This window comes from Penicillium hordei (assembly GCF_028827395.1).
Source record: "Penicillium hordei strain IBT 12815 chromosome Unknown utg000006l_segment0_segment0, whole genome shotgun sequence".
Classification (NCBI taxonomy): domain Eukaryota; kingdom Fungi; phylum Ascomycota; class Eurotiomycetes; order Eurotiales; family Aspergillaceae; genus Penicillium; species Penicillium hordei.
Genome location: NW_026623147.1, coordinates 1,027,771 through 1,041,076, shown reverse-complemented (window position 1 = coordinate 1,041,076; position 13,306 = coordinate 1,027,771). Strand labels below are relative to the sequence as shown.

The following is a 13,306-nucleotide window of genomic DNA, read 5'->3' as shown; positions in this document are numbered from 1 at the left end:
TAGACTTCCCGTGTATTTTGCCAAGAATTTGTAATTTAGATCATATACTGGATATTTTAAGCTGCACTATGCTATCCATAGTACTTCGTACGTATCGAGTAAAAAAGTTGATGAGTGCAACACAGGCCATCCAAGCCGTCGAAGTCCCAGTGTATTAAACCTGCCAGGCCAGTTAGCGTCAAGTGGGCCTGTAAGGGTTCTCGGCCATGGGTCGGGTAACTCCTTCGGGTCAGGAACCATGTGATAGCCAATCAGAATAAGGAACACAGAGATCATCGCTGCCTATTTGGGTTAGAATGTTATTGTATACACACAGGGTCCCAAGATCTCATTTCCGTTCCTCGTGGTACTCCAGGGCCCTCTCGTATTGAGGCTTTTCTCTTTTCCAAGGTTGCTGTTTGTTTCTTTTATCCTTTTCCTTCCTTTCTTTGAATTTGTACGACCTGGAAGTCGACGTCCTTTCTTTTATCTTCGACTTGACGATCGGCGGTGCTCGATCTCAGTCATCCATTCTTTCCAACCACATTCCATACAGCTGGAATCGACCCAGAGACGCAGATTCTCGGAAATCGCTCGCGTTGGAATCTGGGCTTATCCCTCTCTTTAGGATCCATTCCCGCTGAATTTCCTTCTCTAACCTTCATCGCCGCTTCACGATATCCTAGGATACTGGAGCTAACAACATGCACGGGCATGCGCACCACAACCATGCACGCAATGTGGAGGAATTAGAGGAGCGAGGAAATGTTGAAGAACGAGGAGTCATCGAGGAGCGAGGCGATGTCGTGATCGTATACAAGACCATGGATCCGGACTTTGTAGGTGAAGTGGGAGGTTATGTAACCGGCACCGAACACACCACTGCCACCGAAGCGCACGCCGGTGTTGGTGCTCCTGTCGCGCCTACAAGGACCAAGGAACAAACAACCGAGACCAAACCTACAGATGAGGTGACCACGACGAAGACGAAGGAGGAACCAACTACCACCAAAGAAACCGTGGCCCACACCACTCAAGAAACTAAGGAGACCACCGAGACTACTAAGGAGGAGACCACCGAGACTACTAAGGCTGAAACGACCACCAAGGAAGCAACTACTACCAGTGAGTCGGAGGCTCCGATCACAGCAACCTCCTTTGTTACTTCGGCATCGTCCACCTCGGAATCTTCCCAGAATGTCGACGATCTCCTCGCGGCAACCTCAACAGGATCGGCCAGTAACTCTGCTGCATCGGCCTCGACCACTGCGCTTGGAACTACTACTTCCGAGGGTATGACTGGTGGTGCGAAGGCTGGTGTGGCCATCGGTGTCATCTTCGGTGTTGGTGTGATCGCTGCCCTGATTTTCTTCTTTATCCGCAAGAAGAAGAGAAGCCAGGAGGGGTATCAGCAGGAGAATGAGAAGACACTCGGCGGCGAAGGCCTGCCAGAGGGTATCGCTGCTTTCCCACCGCCTCCTCCTTCCAAGCCGCAGACGCCTTCGACTCCCCCGCAGCTTAATGTTCGTCCCGTCACTCAATTCGCACCTGATCTGAGCGGCAGCGGTGGCTTGAACCCTGCCACCGCTGGTGCTTCCGGAGCTTTGAGTCCAGCCACTGTTGCTGTTGCAGGTGCTGCAGCTGGCTCTGCTGCTGTCGCCTCTCGTAATCTTACTGGCGAATCGCCGCCTCCTACTCCGCCGAAGTCTGCTGGGAGCCACTCTGACCCCTTCAGTGACCCTGTCAATCCTTTCAACCCAGCCACCACCCCTGTTACACCTGTTACGCAGATCGCGCCTTCTGTTGCCGAATCAGCGATTGGAACGTCTGAATCGGCCACTGGTACATCTGGTACATCTACACCGACCGTCGCAGCTGCCGCGGTCGGTGCCGCAGCCGTGGGTGTTGCGGCAGGTGCTGCCGCTTCATCTCGAGCGTCTAATGATTCCGAGCGCTACCATTCCGCCGAGTCACGCGGCCATTCCCCCACTAGCTCAACCCAATCTGCGACAATACCGACCGATGCTACCGCTGCCTCTGCCATCCCTACCGATGCTGCTGCTGCACCAGCTGCACCAGCTGCATCTGCTATCGCTGCTGGCGCTGCAGGCGCCATGGCTGCTGGCCCACCACCCCCTAACAATGTTTACCGTGTGCAACTGGATTTCAACCCCTCTATGGAAGATGAGCTTGGACTTCGCTCAGGGGCGCTTGTGCGCTTGGTTCACGAGTACGACGATGGATGGGCTCTCTGCATGCGCCTTAACAGTCCCCAGCAGGGAGTTGTTCCACGGTCTTGCCTCTCGGCTCGTCCTATGATGCCTCGCGCCCGCCCGCCCCCTGGACCTCCCGGCTCTCGCGGCCCACCCATCATGGGCCCTGACGGTCGTCCAATGATGCCCGGGGGTCCCCCGGGTCCACGATTCTATCCCCAGGATGCCCGTCCGAGATCCCCTGGTGGCCCTGGCTTCCCTGGACCTCCGCCCGGCCGTCCTTACCCCGGTCCCGGATCTCCTGTTCAGTTCCCGACAGTTCCCCGCTCCATGTCGCCTGGGCCTAAAGGAATGCCTGGTCCTCGCTCAATGTCCCCCGGACCTGGAGGTATGCCTGGTCCTCGCTCAATGTCTCCCGGCCCTCGCTCAATGTCCCCCGGACCACGTGGAATGCCCGGTCCTCGCTCGATGTCCCCCGGACCCCGTGGAATGCCCGGTCCTCGTTCAATGTCCCCCGGACCCCGTGGAATGCCCGGTCCTCGCTCGATGTCCCCCGGACCTGGAGGTATGCCCGGTCCTCGTTCAATGTCTCCTGGTCCCCGGCCCGGCCCGCGCTCGATGAGCCCTGGTCCATACGGAGCTCCAGGAATGCAGCGTCCTGTGATGCCTGTCAATCAACGCCAACGCAGCAACAGTGCCAGCAATGTCGCTCCGCCCATGGCAGCGCCCGCCGCACCTGCTGTTTCAAGTCCATTGGCTGCTGCTGATCCTGCCCCCGCCGCGCTGCAAGTTTCCAGTCCCCAAGCGGCTCCTGCGCCTGCTCCTGCTGCCGTGTCATTGCCAAGTCCACTAGCCGCTCCTACTACCGCTCCCACCAGCGATCTTCCAGCCCTTCCGACTTCCCCGCCGACTTCTCCGTCCGGCTCGATCTCGCGAAAGCCAGTCCCCACTCATGACGCTTAATCTGAATGACCCACACCTCCGCATAGAGCCTCCGTCTTATGCAGAACATAGGCATTCCCGCTGACGTGTCAGTGTCCCCGCTGGACGGAAATGAGCTTGCCTAATATGACCAAATTGTTCGCCTCGATCTTGATATCCCCCCTACAGCCCGCGTCCGTGACGAACGAACCCTCCTTCAATCTATGCTTTGCGCTAGATGCATATCTCCGCATCTGAATCATTTATCCTTCTTTTCGTTTTCATCTTCTGAATCTTCCGTCCGTGTCTCGCATACCGTCTTGTCTGTATTTCTACTGGCATCCTTGTAATGTTAACAAAAGGCCGGCCGTCTTTTCGAACCTACCTTTTCTTTTCTTTTACCTCATTTTTTTATATGGGTTGTGTTCTACGACCTTTTATTTTTCTTTCTTTTTGTTTCTCTTCGACTCGAAGTTGCAAGCATCTTCCTCGAGTTCCTTGATTAACATCGACCTCGCATAATATGCGTGTCACGCTGAGATGAGCTGGAATACCCGGATCCTTCGACTTGTTCCAACACAGATAGTTTACATTCATAGCTATGTAGAATTACAATTTACTCACGAATTTTACCATTTTCACCTATCGATGTCCTTATGTTAATACCTTGCTAGCGTGCACTATATATTCAGTCTGAGTGAGCGCCGAAGACAAAGTGATTTGTCCAATTCAGAAAATGATTACTGCCTATCATAAAAAGGAAAGTTTATCTTGTAGATATATATCAACATACATTGACCCTATAATCAAAATTCGACGTAGAAAGTTTGTCATTACCTCCCTTTACATCTAAAAGCCATACATATAGAAACGGGCTCAGCAAGATACTAGTATCAGATCACACTGGCACCACGGGTATAAACAAAATCCACCAACATACACAACTAACCTCATCCTCCAATCACTCAAGACTTGATCTCAAGACTTGATCTCATGACCACTCTCATCGCTATCAAGCTTCTCGCCGGCGATATGCACATCAACGCTCGCATGACGGATGGCCTCCTCAAGATACTCAGGTTTGAGCTCGCCGTGCTTATCGTAGCGATAAGGTTCCTTAACGGAGATAGTAACGGCGTTGAAGACATTAGTAGACTTCTTGAAGATGGCATCCATCTCTTCCAGGGAACGGTATCGAGTCTCAGGGAAGAAGAAGTATACACATGGGAACATGAATGCGTTTCTGTCCGAAAGTTAGTTCCAAGTTATGGGTTAATGCAGGCTTAGCGGATCTTAGATCTTACATGACAGCGAAAATGACATAGGTCTTGTATCCAATATTTTCGAATGCAACGGGGGTTATCATGACGACCATGAAGTTGAAGATCCAATTGGCGCTGGTGGCTAGTGCGTTGGTTGGGGCGCGGATTCGTAGAGGTACGATCTCGGCCGGGTACAACCAGGTCATTCCGAGCCAGCCGATAGCGAAGAAGGTGTTGAAGACGAATAGGAACACTGCTTGTCCGATACCGGCGCGACTATCATTGAGTACGGTCAAGCGGTAGTTGGTGCCAGCTAGGACGGCCATTGAAATCGACATGCCGGCGGCCTTCATGGTTCTTGGTTAGTTGATGGGAGATTGACACGGGGTGTGAGTGGGTGACGTACGCCGAACAGCATCAGTGGACGACGTCCAACTTTCTCGATAATGAAAATAGGGATAAATGCAGCCATCAAGTACTCCGTGCCGTTGCAAGCAGCTAGCAACTTTGGAAGGTTGCCGCTTCCAAGACCAATCTCGGCGTACAGTGAAGGGGCCTAATTGACTTCATTAGCATGGGGCTAACATATTAGCTGAGGGGTTAGAGAGTCTCACGTAGTAAGTGATCAGATTAATCCCGGAAATCTGCTGGAACATCTGATTGACATAGGCAAGTGCCACGCGATGGAATTCTCGATACTCGCTCATCTTGAACAGACTTCTATACGAGCCCTTGTTCATTTCCTTGACGGTTTCCTCGATGGCGATGAGCTCATTCTTGATGTAGGGGTCATCCCGAGATTTCTCATTTAGACACTCGAGAATCTCCAAAGCTTCATCTGTCCGGCCTTGCATGACAAGCCATCTTGGGGACTCGGGCAGGTTAAGAATAGAGCAGAAGATAATGATAGCGAATGTGATCTGGAAAGCGAGAGGGAAGCGCCAGGCGACCTCTTTATGCCCGATGAATGACATGCCTAATTTAGGACTATATCAGTAATTGCAAATTGAGAGTATATCAAAGTTGGGATTTAACTCACCGTAGTTGATCCAGTAGCTAAGAGTGATACCTCCAGTGATGAGCATACCCTCAATCATCACCATCTTACCACGATCGTGTGCCTTTGCTGACTCGGATTGCCATGTCGGTACGGTACTTGTATTCATGCCATTACCAACACCAGTGACAATACGACCAACAATGAAATGGGGTAGAGAGTACGCGGTGCATTGCAGGAGGGCGCCAGTAGCCATGATTACACAGCCACAGAAGATAGTCCTTCGACGACCAAGCGGATTACCGATGAAGATGGTGAGGACGGCGCCGAAGAAACATCCCAGATTGTACGATGCGACTGCAATGCCTTGATTCAAACTGCGCTGCGATCGAACGGGTTGGAATTCGGCACCGGCGATTGATGGATCGTTAGGATTGATATCGGGGAAGTATTTGATGAAGGATGGCAGGTCTAGCAGACCACCCGTGACACCTTGATCATAACCAAAAAGCCTTGTCGCGGTTAGTGGCAGGTTTCAAAAAAAAAAGAAAAATACAATTAGTGAATAGTATCGTACAAGAAGTCAAGACTACCAAGGGAACTGATAGCCAGGTTGAGAGACCGGCCTCTCCAGCCAAAGAACTTCGGAATGCCGAACATGATGCCCAAACATGAGAAGATCGAAACAAAATACGGGGGAACATGATGAAGATGCCGATCAGTGGGTTATATAGCCCACTTTCTTCTTCCCCCGGATTGACAAAAGCGGTAATCCGAGATGACCGGGGTGTGCTCCAATGTCTGGGGCTGGCCAAGATACGGGGAAGGCGTCGGGCGACGCGGGGATATGGGAAGTTCCATGGGGGTAGGTTTTGGGGGCGGATTTTGTCGATTGTGAGTGGTCAACGCAATTCAACGCTAACTACATCAATTTAGATGTAATGTATCGCTTTGTTGAAAATAAATACCTCGGCGTTATAGGTAGTCGCTTGCATCATGGCTTGATATGGCGTAAGCCTTGAAAGGAACGTGCTGATATACCATATTTGGTATATTATTTCCCTAGGTCCCTTTTTATATTTCCGTTTTTCTCCGAACCACATCATGATTGTAACCCCTCGGCACTGCCACTGGCCGATAGATTATGGAGTGTAGAAAACGAATGCGGTTGGACGGCAAATGACATGGCCAAGCCAGCCAAGACCGATGCAACCACCCGTCAGCAAATGAGACGGGATAACTTCAAAGCAAGTGTTCTGGGCCAATCAGAATACAACATCCCGGTCTTTGTTATGACATGCGCCAAATACACCAAATACGCCGCATGGACCCGAATGAATGGAAAATGTTACACCGAAAGTACGGTGGATGCAAAGGCAATCTTCGCCTGTTGAGGCTCATCAGATGGGAATAAATGTTCCGGCAACATGAAACCCGGTTGGTTTCCCCCGGACTGATCAGAGACAGTACCTAGGGGAAATAAATCAATAATATCTTTGTACTCCGTATGTCTCAGGAACTTCAGGGGATTTCAGCTCTCGGGTACCGGCTGGGTCACTAATATATTGAGGACGTCAGCGGCACCCGACATACATACATACTACCTGGGTATGTACACATGCGGCTTGCCTAGACAGATCACGTCCCGGGATACTCGAATCATCTTTATTGAATCTTGCCCTATTCGACTATTCACCTGGGCTAAACTTCTGATCTGACACCCTCCTACATGTTGATCCCTGCCCCCGAGAACTCAGCTTAGATTACCTAAGACCAATAACACCATAGGGCTTCTTCATTCGTCACTTTGAGTATGCCTGTGTTGTATGTTCCTTGGGCTAATATACTGTTTACCTCTATTTGCTACCACCGAACTGCATGATATCTACATCATGATATGTTCATGACATGCACATCAAACTCTGATCACGAGTATAACACCTCGTATTTCTCCTATTTCAACGTATCCCAGGTTCCACTCTTGGGATTTCTTTGGGTGGCATTAGACGACAAAATCTGCATGCACAATCAAAATGACCACTGATACAGAGGAGGTTCTCAGTAACGAACTCATTCGCCTGAGAATCAGCACTGGTGCAAGCGGTGTGGACGAGGGACTCATCACAAGTTAATCCACGTTGGACGAGCTTATAAAAACTACACTCTAGCCTGCTCTTCACAGCCAGAAGATCCTCGAGCCAATTGCTTCAACACATTCATTTTTCGACCGAGCAAAAGAACTCCACCAAAAACATGACTGGCTGGAAGAACGATTCGAAAATTTCTAGAGACTCCTATGCGGGACTCGCAATTTCCCCTGCATTTTGCTTTTAAGTCCAAAGAATGACCACCTTCCATTTGATGAGATGGTCGGAGCAACTCGAATTCTAAAGTGGCTAGAAAATATCCTAGAGGAAATCGACCTTCGCCTTGACGATGTAATCATCATGGATTTATTTCCTATGTTGACTAATGAAAGGTTAGAGGAACATCCTGATAAGCGTGATCAGGTTATTCCCGAAATGTTCGGCCTGACCCTCGACTTTATTCGAGAGTTCAGGCTACCTATTGTCCTTTCTTGTCAATACTTTCGCCCTTTTCAGCATGAGCGCTGGGGTTCATTCAACCATGACATGATTCAGAAACTAAGCTCGTCGATGGCCACTGCCGAGCGCCAAAAGGTGTCCAGCTTCCATTTCGAGGAACACTTTATACATTGTGTTCAAGGATTCCACCCTGCCAATTTGTATCGCGCAGATTACGAAAGGAATCAGACATTGGACAAAGATCTACGTTAAATATTCCATTCTTTGTTCAAGCAGTGCGCACCCTGGCAAAACGAGAACTTGAAGAAAAGCCAGCATCGAAAAACAGAGTCTATCCAAATTTTGATCAAACAACTTCGCCAAAGTGCGGCTGAATATGATGAACTGCGCATGAGAGGACTTTCCCTGGGTATGTCTCAGCATCGCGAGGGTTCAATTACAGCTGAGCAATGGGATAATCCAGAGAAAGCACTGAATCTGATTGTTCAACTATTGTCTCCCAACACATCCAAGTAGTCACCTTTGTGATTTCATGGACTTGTCAAACAAGAGTACGCATGGGGAGTTTGGAGATCTACAAATAGTGTGCGCTCTTTGACAATACCTCTAGTTACCAACTCTTTTATTATTCGCCCTTTGAGCAACAACTTAATATTAGCTTTTGCTTGTCCTTCAACAATGCACTATGTTCATCACTTTGATATTCGACAATAACACATTTCATTGTTGCTTGACGGCCTTGGAGGAACTAGGGTGGACTTGGTGAGCGATTCAGCCTTTCTTTGATGATACTTGATTTACTTCAGACTAATAGGTTTAATTGGACAAACATTGTTAGATTTCTCTTTGTCTATTCCTTGAGTTCTATCCTTGGATTTTCAAATTAGTCACCCTTATTGTCTCTGTGTCGTCTTTCTAGTGGCTAGGGTTCAGGCCCATGATAAGCAGAAACAAAGACATTCTAAAGGTATATAACTTCGTCTATATTTGTCCATTGCTCTCCATTCCAGCATCATCATTCAACAAGCACAATACTACAGTTCTTACCAGCCTTATATTTTATTCAAACTACTCCCAACAATTCAATTTTCCGACGTATACTTTAGCTCAACAATAACAATGACGATAGTCTGCCGCTGTATCAACAAGTGCTTGGGCATCTGCCGCCGCAGCAGACGTCGCCGGAATTCCCTAGACCCATTACTCCCTTTTAATGAACCGCCACCGAGCCCTGATGTTGTACCTGATGTGGCTTACCCTGCGCGCCCTGCAGCCCCAGTCCCACCACCACCCAAAGATTCAGAGATTATTCGAACACCAAGGCCAGCTCGATCCTCAAAGCCAACTCGAATGGCAAGGCGAGGTCGAGTCTCAAACCGAGGTGGTGTCGCACGGCCGAGTCAAGGCCTGAAGCCAGCTAAGCCCAAGAGGAAGGACAAGCGTAAAGCTCAGATGGCCACCGGTGACAGTGAAGGTAACATCACCGATGAGGAATACCCCCCACTCCCACCTTCAAGAGAAGGCTCTCGCACAGGAATCACACCTGAGATGAGTGATATTGATATTAACGAGCCCAGGGATATTGACGTACCAGATGCCGAACCTGGTGATAAATTACTCTCCCACCTTCGAACTCCCCCTCGAAGCCAGGCCGCGCTTCCACAAAGTGGTGATGCAGGTCAAGGTGATACCTCATCCGATGAAATACTTGATTCACGATCCCGCGCTGACACTTCGCAATCCCGGGCTAAGATACCCACAACGCCCGTGCCTCAAGGGGAACAAGCTAGCGAGCGCCCCCCTGGCAGCAGGAAGCGGGGGCACGTCGAGGATATTGCACAGGAAGGTCAGGAATGGAGCCCAGCTTCTACATCTCAAGATACTCCCTCCCCTGCTAAGCGTATACGTATCGATGAGGCGAGCTTGAAGACTCCAGCACCAGTACCTGCGGGACCACGACTATCTCCTCCAAGGCTCAACCCTTCTCCTCCTCCTGCTACCAGTTCTAGTGGCTCCGGCTATGACATGGACGACTACTTGTGGCCAAAGCCTACTGAAGAGGAACTGGCCACATACCGAAGAAAGGGAGCTCAACTAGTAGCTTGGTTAGAAGACCCAAACGAACCAAACTGCAATATTTCCCAGGCAACCATTACCATAGATGACCTGTTGAACAACATCCCGGAAGAAGATCGTTTCCGAGTTGGACAAAGTTATTTCCAAAATATCGGCGACCTTTTGGAGGGCGGCGAACCTGAATCCATGGGACTTACTACCGAAGATAATAGGTACCGCTTTACATCACTTTCAAGCAAAGTCAAAGACCCAGCGATCCTACAGCGCTTTGGAGTTGAAAGAATGAGTAATAGCTTCGCACACATCATCGGACCGGGCATAATTTTCGCTACTTCTATTTTTAGGCACGATTGCGTTCAGTGGAATGAAATCGCCAGGGCTCTGTATGTGATGGACCATCCCATTACCACTTTGAGGCATATTATATATAGCACCGTCATCAATGAAGAGACTGCACCATATATCAGGCGGATAGCCTATCCCAGATATGACCTCAGTTTCGATGCTGCGACATCCGAGCCATGCCTCATAATCGAACGTGGCACTCGTGAGTATGAGGAACTCCTCGGAACAAAGTTAGGAAAAGCAACCGCCATCTTTCTTATATCATCTTTGCCTAGAGGTACGATCCGTATCGCTCGAGCAGCCGTTTGGAATTGCTGCCATAGATTAGAGGTAAGATTTGAGTTTGAGCCCATTCCTGGTAACCCTTAAACCCAGAGAATCAATCAGTAACTGCAGAGTTGTGATTAAATTACTTACAATGATTGTTAAGGCATTGGTCTCATGGTGGGGGATCTTTGTTATCATGTATATTTTGGCATATTTGAAGAAAAACAGACATATATTTATGTATAGCATGCAATAACTGATTTTTGGATATGAACTTGAAGACAATACAAAATGATAAAAGTACGTCTATAGTCAATAACCACGAGTCTATCTATGATTGAACTATTGTGGCTAGCTACAGAGATAGGGATAACATCAGAATACGATATATTGTCTGTTTACATCCCAAAGGTACACCAAAACTATTTCTAAGGATGAAAGTATACATATGGATGAGACAGCTATGGTCTCGATTAGTACAAAATTTGGAACAAAACAGTTATCAACAAGTCTAAGAATTTTCAGGCGCAAGCTTTGATAATCCCCGCAGCTTTGGGCCGTACTTCATAAACAAGAACGGCACTGGTAATAGAACCGCAGCCACAGCTCCAACAATGGAAACAGCAGGCCCAATCCCCAAAGCCTTGATCATCGGTTTAGCTGCCAAGGGAAGCCCGGCAGCCAGCAAACTTCGAAGAAGGGTAACAGCCGCTGTGGCGCTAGCAGCATAGATCTTATATACATCAATCAAAAAGTTCAAACACTGCTGGAAAATGCAGTTGAATCCAATGCCTATGAAGACAGCTGCCAAACACGGCAGGATCCAATGGTGAGGTGGTTCAGCGGTCCAAGCGAACCAGAAGAGACCTACAACAATGAACACCGCTCCGAACGCCATAGGCGGGAGTCGTGCTTCGGGAACTGCTTTCCCATTTGCCTCGCTGGATATCCGGTTATAGCGATATTGGTTCCAGATGTTGAGACCCACCGAGGATATGACACCAATCAACAATCCTAGGAAGGGCAAAGAACCGACAAGATGGTTCCAACCCCGGGATTGTTGGAATGCAATTGGAAATACCTCAAGGGTTAGATACATCACGCCGTAGACAAAAGAAGCGTAGAAGGCAATACAAGTGACAATCGGCTCAGTGAATAGCATTCTCAATGGACGGGCGAGCTGCTTCGTAAGAACGGATTTGATATCGAGTTTCAAATGTTCATGGGGATGATAAAATCTCAAGTCACTAGTCTCTTTCCGAAGTCGCTGTGCTTTGCGTTTGAGTAGAACCGGCGGGTATACCTCTGGCAAACAGAAGAAGGTCAAAGTGAAAACGACAAAGACCCAGATTGCGTGAATGTACGCGGTCCAGCGCCATCCCATATGAGGATTCAACAAGAGCGCTGCACCGATCACTGGACCTAGCGCCGGGCCGCCATTCACTGCCACTGCATAGAGACTGATTGCAGTCCCGCGCGTCTCTTTACTCCATATATCGCCTAGTGCGGCGGTTACATTGCTAATCGGGGCAGAGCCGAAAAAGCCTGCAAAAAAGCGCGTGACGAACACCGAGGCTGCATTTGTACTTACGCCAGTGCCAATGGAGAATAATGCTAGACAAAAGAGGGCGGGAAGTATGCTGATTCTTCGGCCCCAGATTTCTGAAAGAGGAGCCCAGATGATAGGTCCGAAGACAAAGCCAAGCCTGGTATCATTGTTAGCGTTATCTCTACTGTCTTAATTGAACCCCACTCACAAATACAGCGATACATCTAACACGGCAACCTCGCTGCTCACGCCAGTATACCTCGCGATGGTGTCATCGGCCGGTGTGGTGATGCTCGACCCCAGACTGCCCGCCAAAGCAAGCATGCCCAGTTGAAATGTCACCCACCATTTGTACCGGGGAGTCCAATTCTGAGGATTCAATACATCGTCATGATCCCACTTGACGAGACATGCCGGATCAAGCGATGTCTGATCCTTCTCGGGCTCGGCTTGTACGTTTATAAGGCTGCCCTTCGGCCATATGCGTGTCATAATTGGGAGGAGTACCGTGGAGTGCAGATTGCTACTCTCATGGGCAAACATTCATATGTAGTAGGATCTTATTTCGGCAAATCGATATTAATCCAGATGCCGATGCCGATGCCGATGTCGGAACAAGCCTCGGATCGCGTCGAAATGCGATTGACAATGTTGCTAAAGGCGAAAGGGGTCCATTTGAAAATTTAAGGCCTGTCAACATCTCGGAGATAGTGTGAGGGTCTGGTTAATAATCCCGAGTTGGCCTCAGGGTACGGCAGCCGCAATGGGCCAAATTTGATAATGGGGGTTTCTGCCACGCAGAAACTTAGTAATTACCGCTAATGGAACTATACAATAACCAGTTACACTAGAAAGAAATGTAAGTTCAGAATCTACGGAATGTATTATGTGGTCAAGTACAAAATGCGGAAACTCCAGTGGTGAAAATAACATACGTAGTATAAGTATTGTCATTGTTATCATTTGACCTGCCGTAGTGGGGAAGCTACCAAGCTTTTGCTCGGCTTTTCGGGCTCGGCCGGTGCCGGGCTCAGGCTATCGGTCGGTGCCGGCCTTTGGGGCTGTGGGCACTTAGCAGGGGTCTTTTGATATCAAAAGCTATACATAGAAAATACATGGATCTAGATACGAGAGTACGAGATCTGTTTAAG

At 49.0% G+C, this 13,306-nt stretch overlaps 6 protein-coding genes across 6 annotated transcripts; 4 read left to right on the top strand and 2 right to left on the bottom strand.

The window, feature by feature from the left end:
- Positions 1-683: 683 nt before the first annotated feature.
- Positions 684-3,155, top strand: N7537_011069 (SH3 domain protein; the record flags this gene model as incomplete). Its single annotated transcript, XM_056902123.1, has 1 exon — positions 684-3,155. The coding sequence occupies one exon, from the start codon at positions 684-686 to the stop codon at positions 3,153-3,155; it is 2,472 nt and encodes an 823-aa protein (XP_056747410.1).
- Positions 3,156-4,091: 936 nt separating this feature from the next.
- On the bottom strand, positions 4,092-6,032 carry N7537_011068 (uncharacterized protein; the record flags this gene model as incomplete). The annotated part of the gene is made up of 6 exons (XM_056902122.1): positions 4,092-4,356; positions 4,418-4,722; positions 4,782-4,931; positions 4,990-5,351; positions 5,415-5,884; positions 5,950-6,032. 6 exons carry the CDS (start codon positions 6,030-6,032, stop codon positions 4,092-4,094), a joined length of 1,635 nt encoding a protein of 544 aa, XP_056747409.1.
- A 524-nt stretch (positions 6,033-6,556) lies between these two features.
- N7537_011067 (uncharacterized protein) lies at positions 6,557-6,766 on the top strand (the record flags this gene model as incomplete). Its single annotated transcript, XM_056902121.1, has 1 exon — positions 6,557-6,766. One exon carries the CDS (start codon positions 6,557-6,559, stop codon positions 6,764-6,766), a length of 210 nt encoding a protein of 69 aa, XP_056747408.1.
- A 639-nt stretch (positions 6,767-7,405) lies between these two features.
- N7537_011066 (uncharacterized protein) lies at positions 7,406-7,660 on the top strand (the record flags this gene model as incomplete). The annotated part of the gene is made up of 2 exons (XM_056902120.1): positions 7,406-7,477; positions 7,541-7,660. 2 exons carry the CDS (start codon positions 7,406-7,408, stop codon positions 7,658-7,660), a joined length of 192 nt encoding a protein of 63 aa, XP_056747407.1.
- A 1,377-nt stretch (positions 7,661-9,037) lies between these two features.
- N7537_011065 (uncharacterized protein) lies at positions 9,038-10,667 on the top strand (the record flags this gene model as incomplete). The annotated part of the gene is made up of 2 exons (XM_056902119.1): positions 9,038-10,541; positions 10,615-10,667. The coding sequence occupies 2 exons, from the start codon at positions 9,038-9,040 to the stop codon at positions 10,665-10,667; spliced, it is 1,557 nt and encodes a 518-aa protein (XP_056747406.1).
- A 450-nt stretch (positions 10,668-11,117) lies between these two features.
- Positions 11,118-12,647, bottom strand: N7537_011064 (MFS transporter; the record flags this gene model as incomplete). Its single annotated transcript, XM_056902118.1, has 2 exons — positions 11,118-12,312; positions 12,364-12,647. 2 exons carry the CDS (start codon positions 12,645-12,647, stop codon positions 11,118-11,120), a joined length of 1,479 nt encoding a protein of 492 aa, XP_056747405.1.
- Between the last annotated feature and the right edge of the window lie 659 nt (positions 12,648-13,306).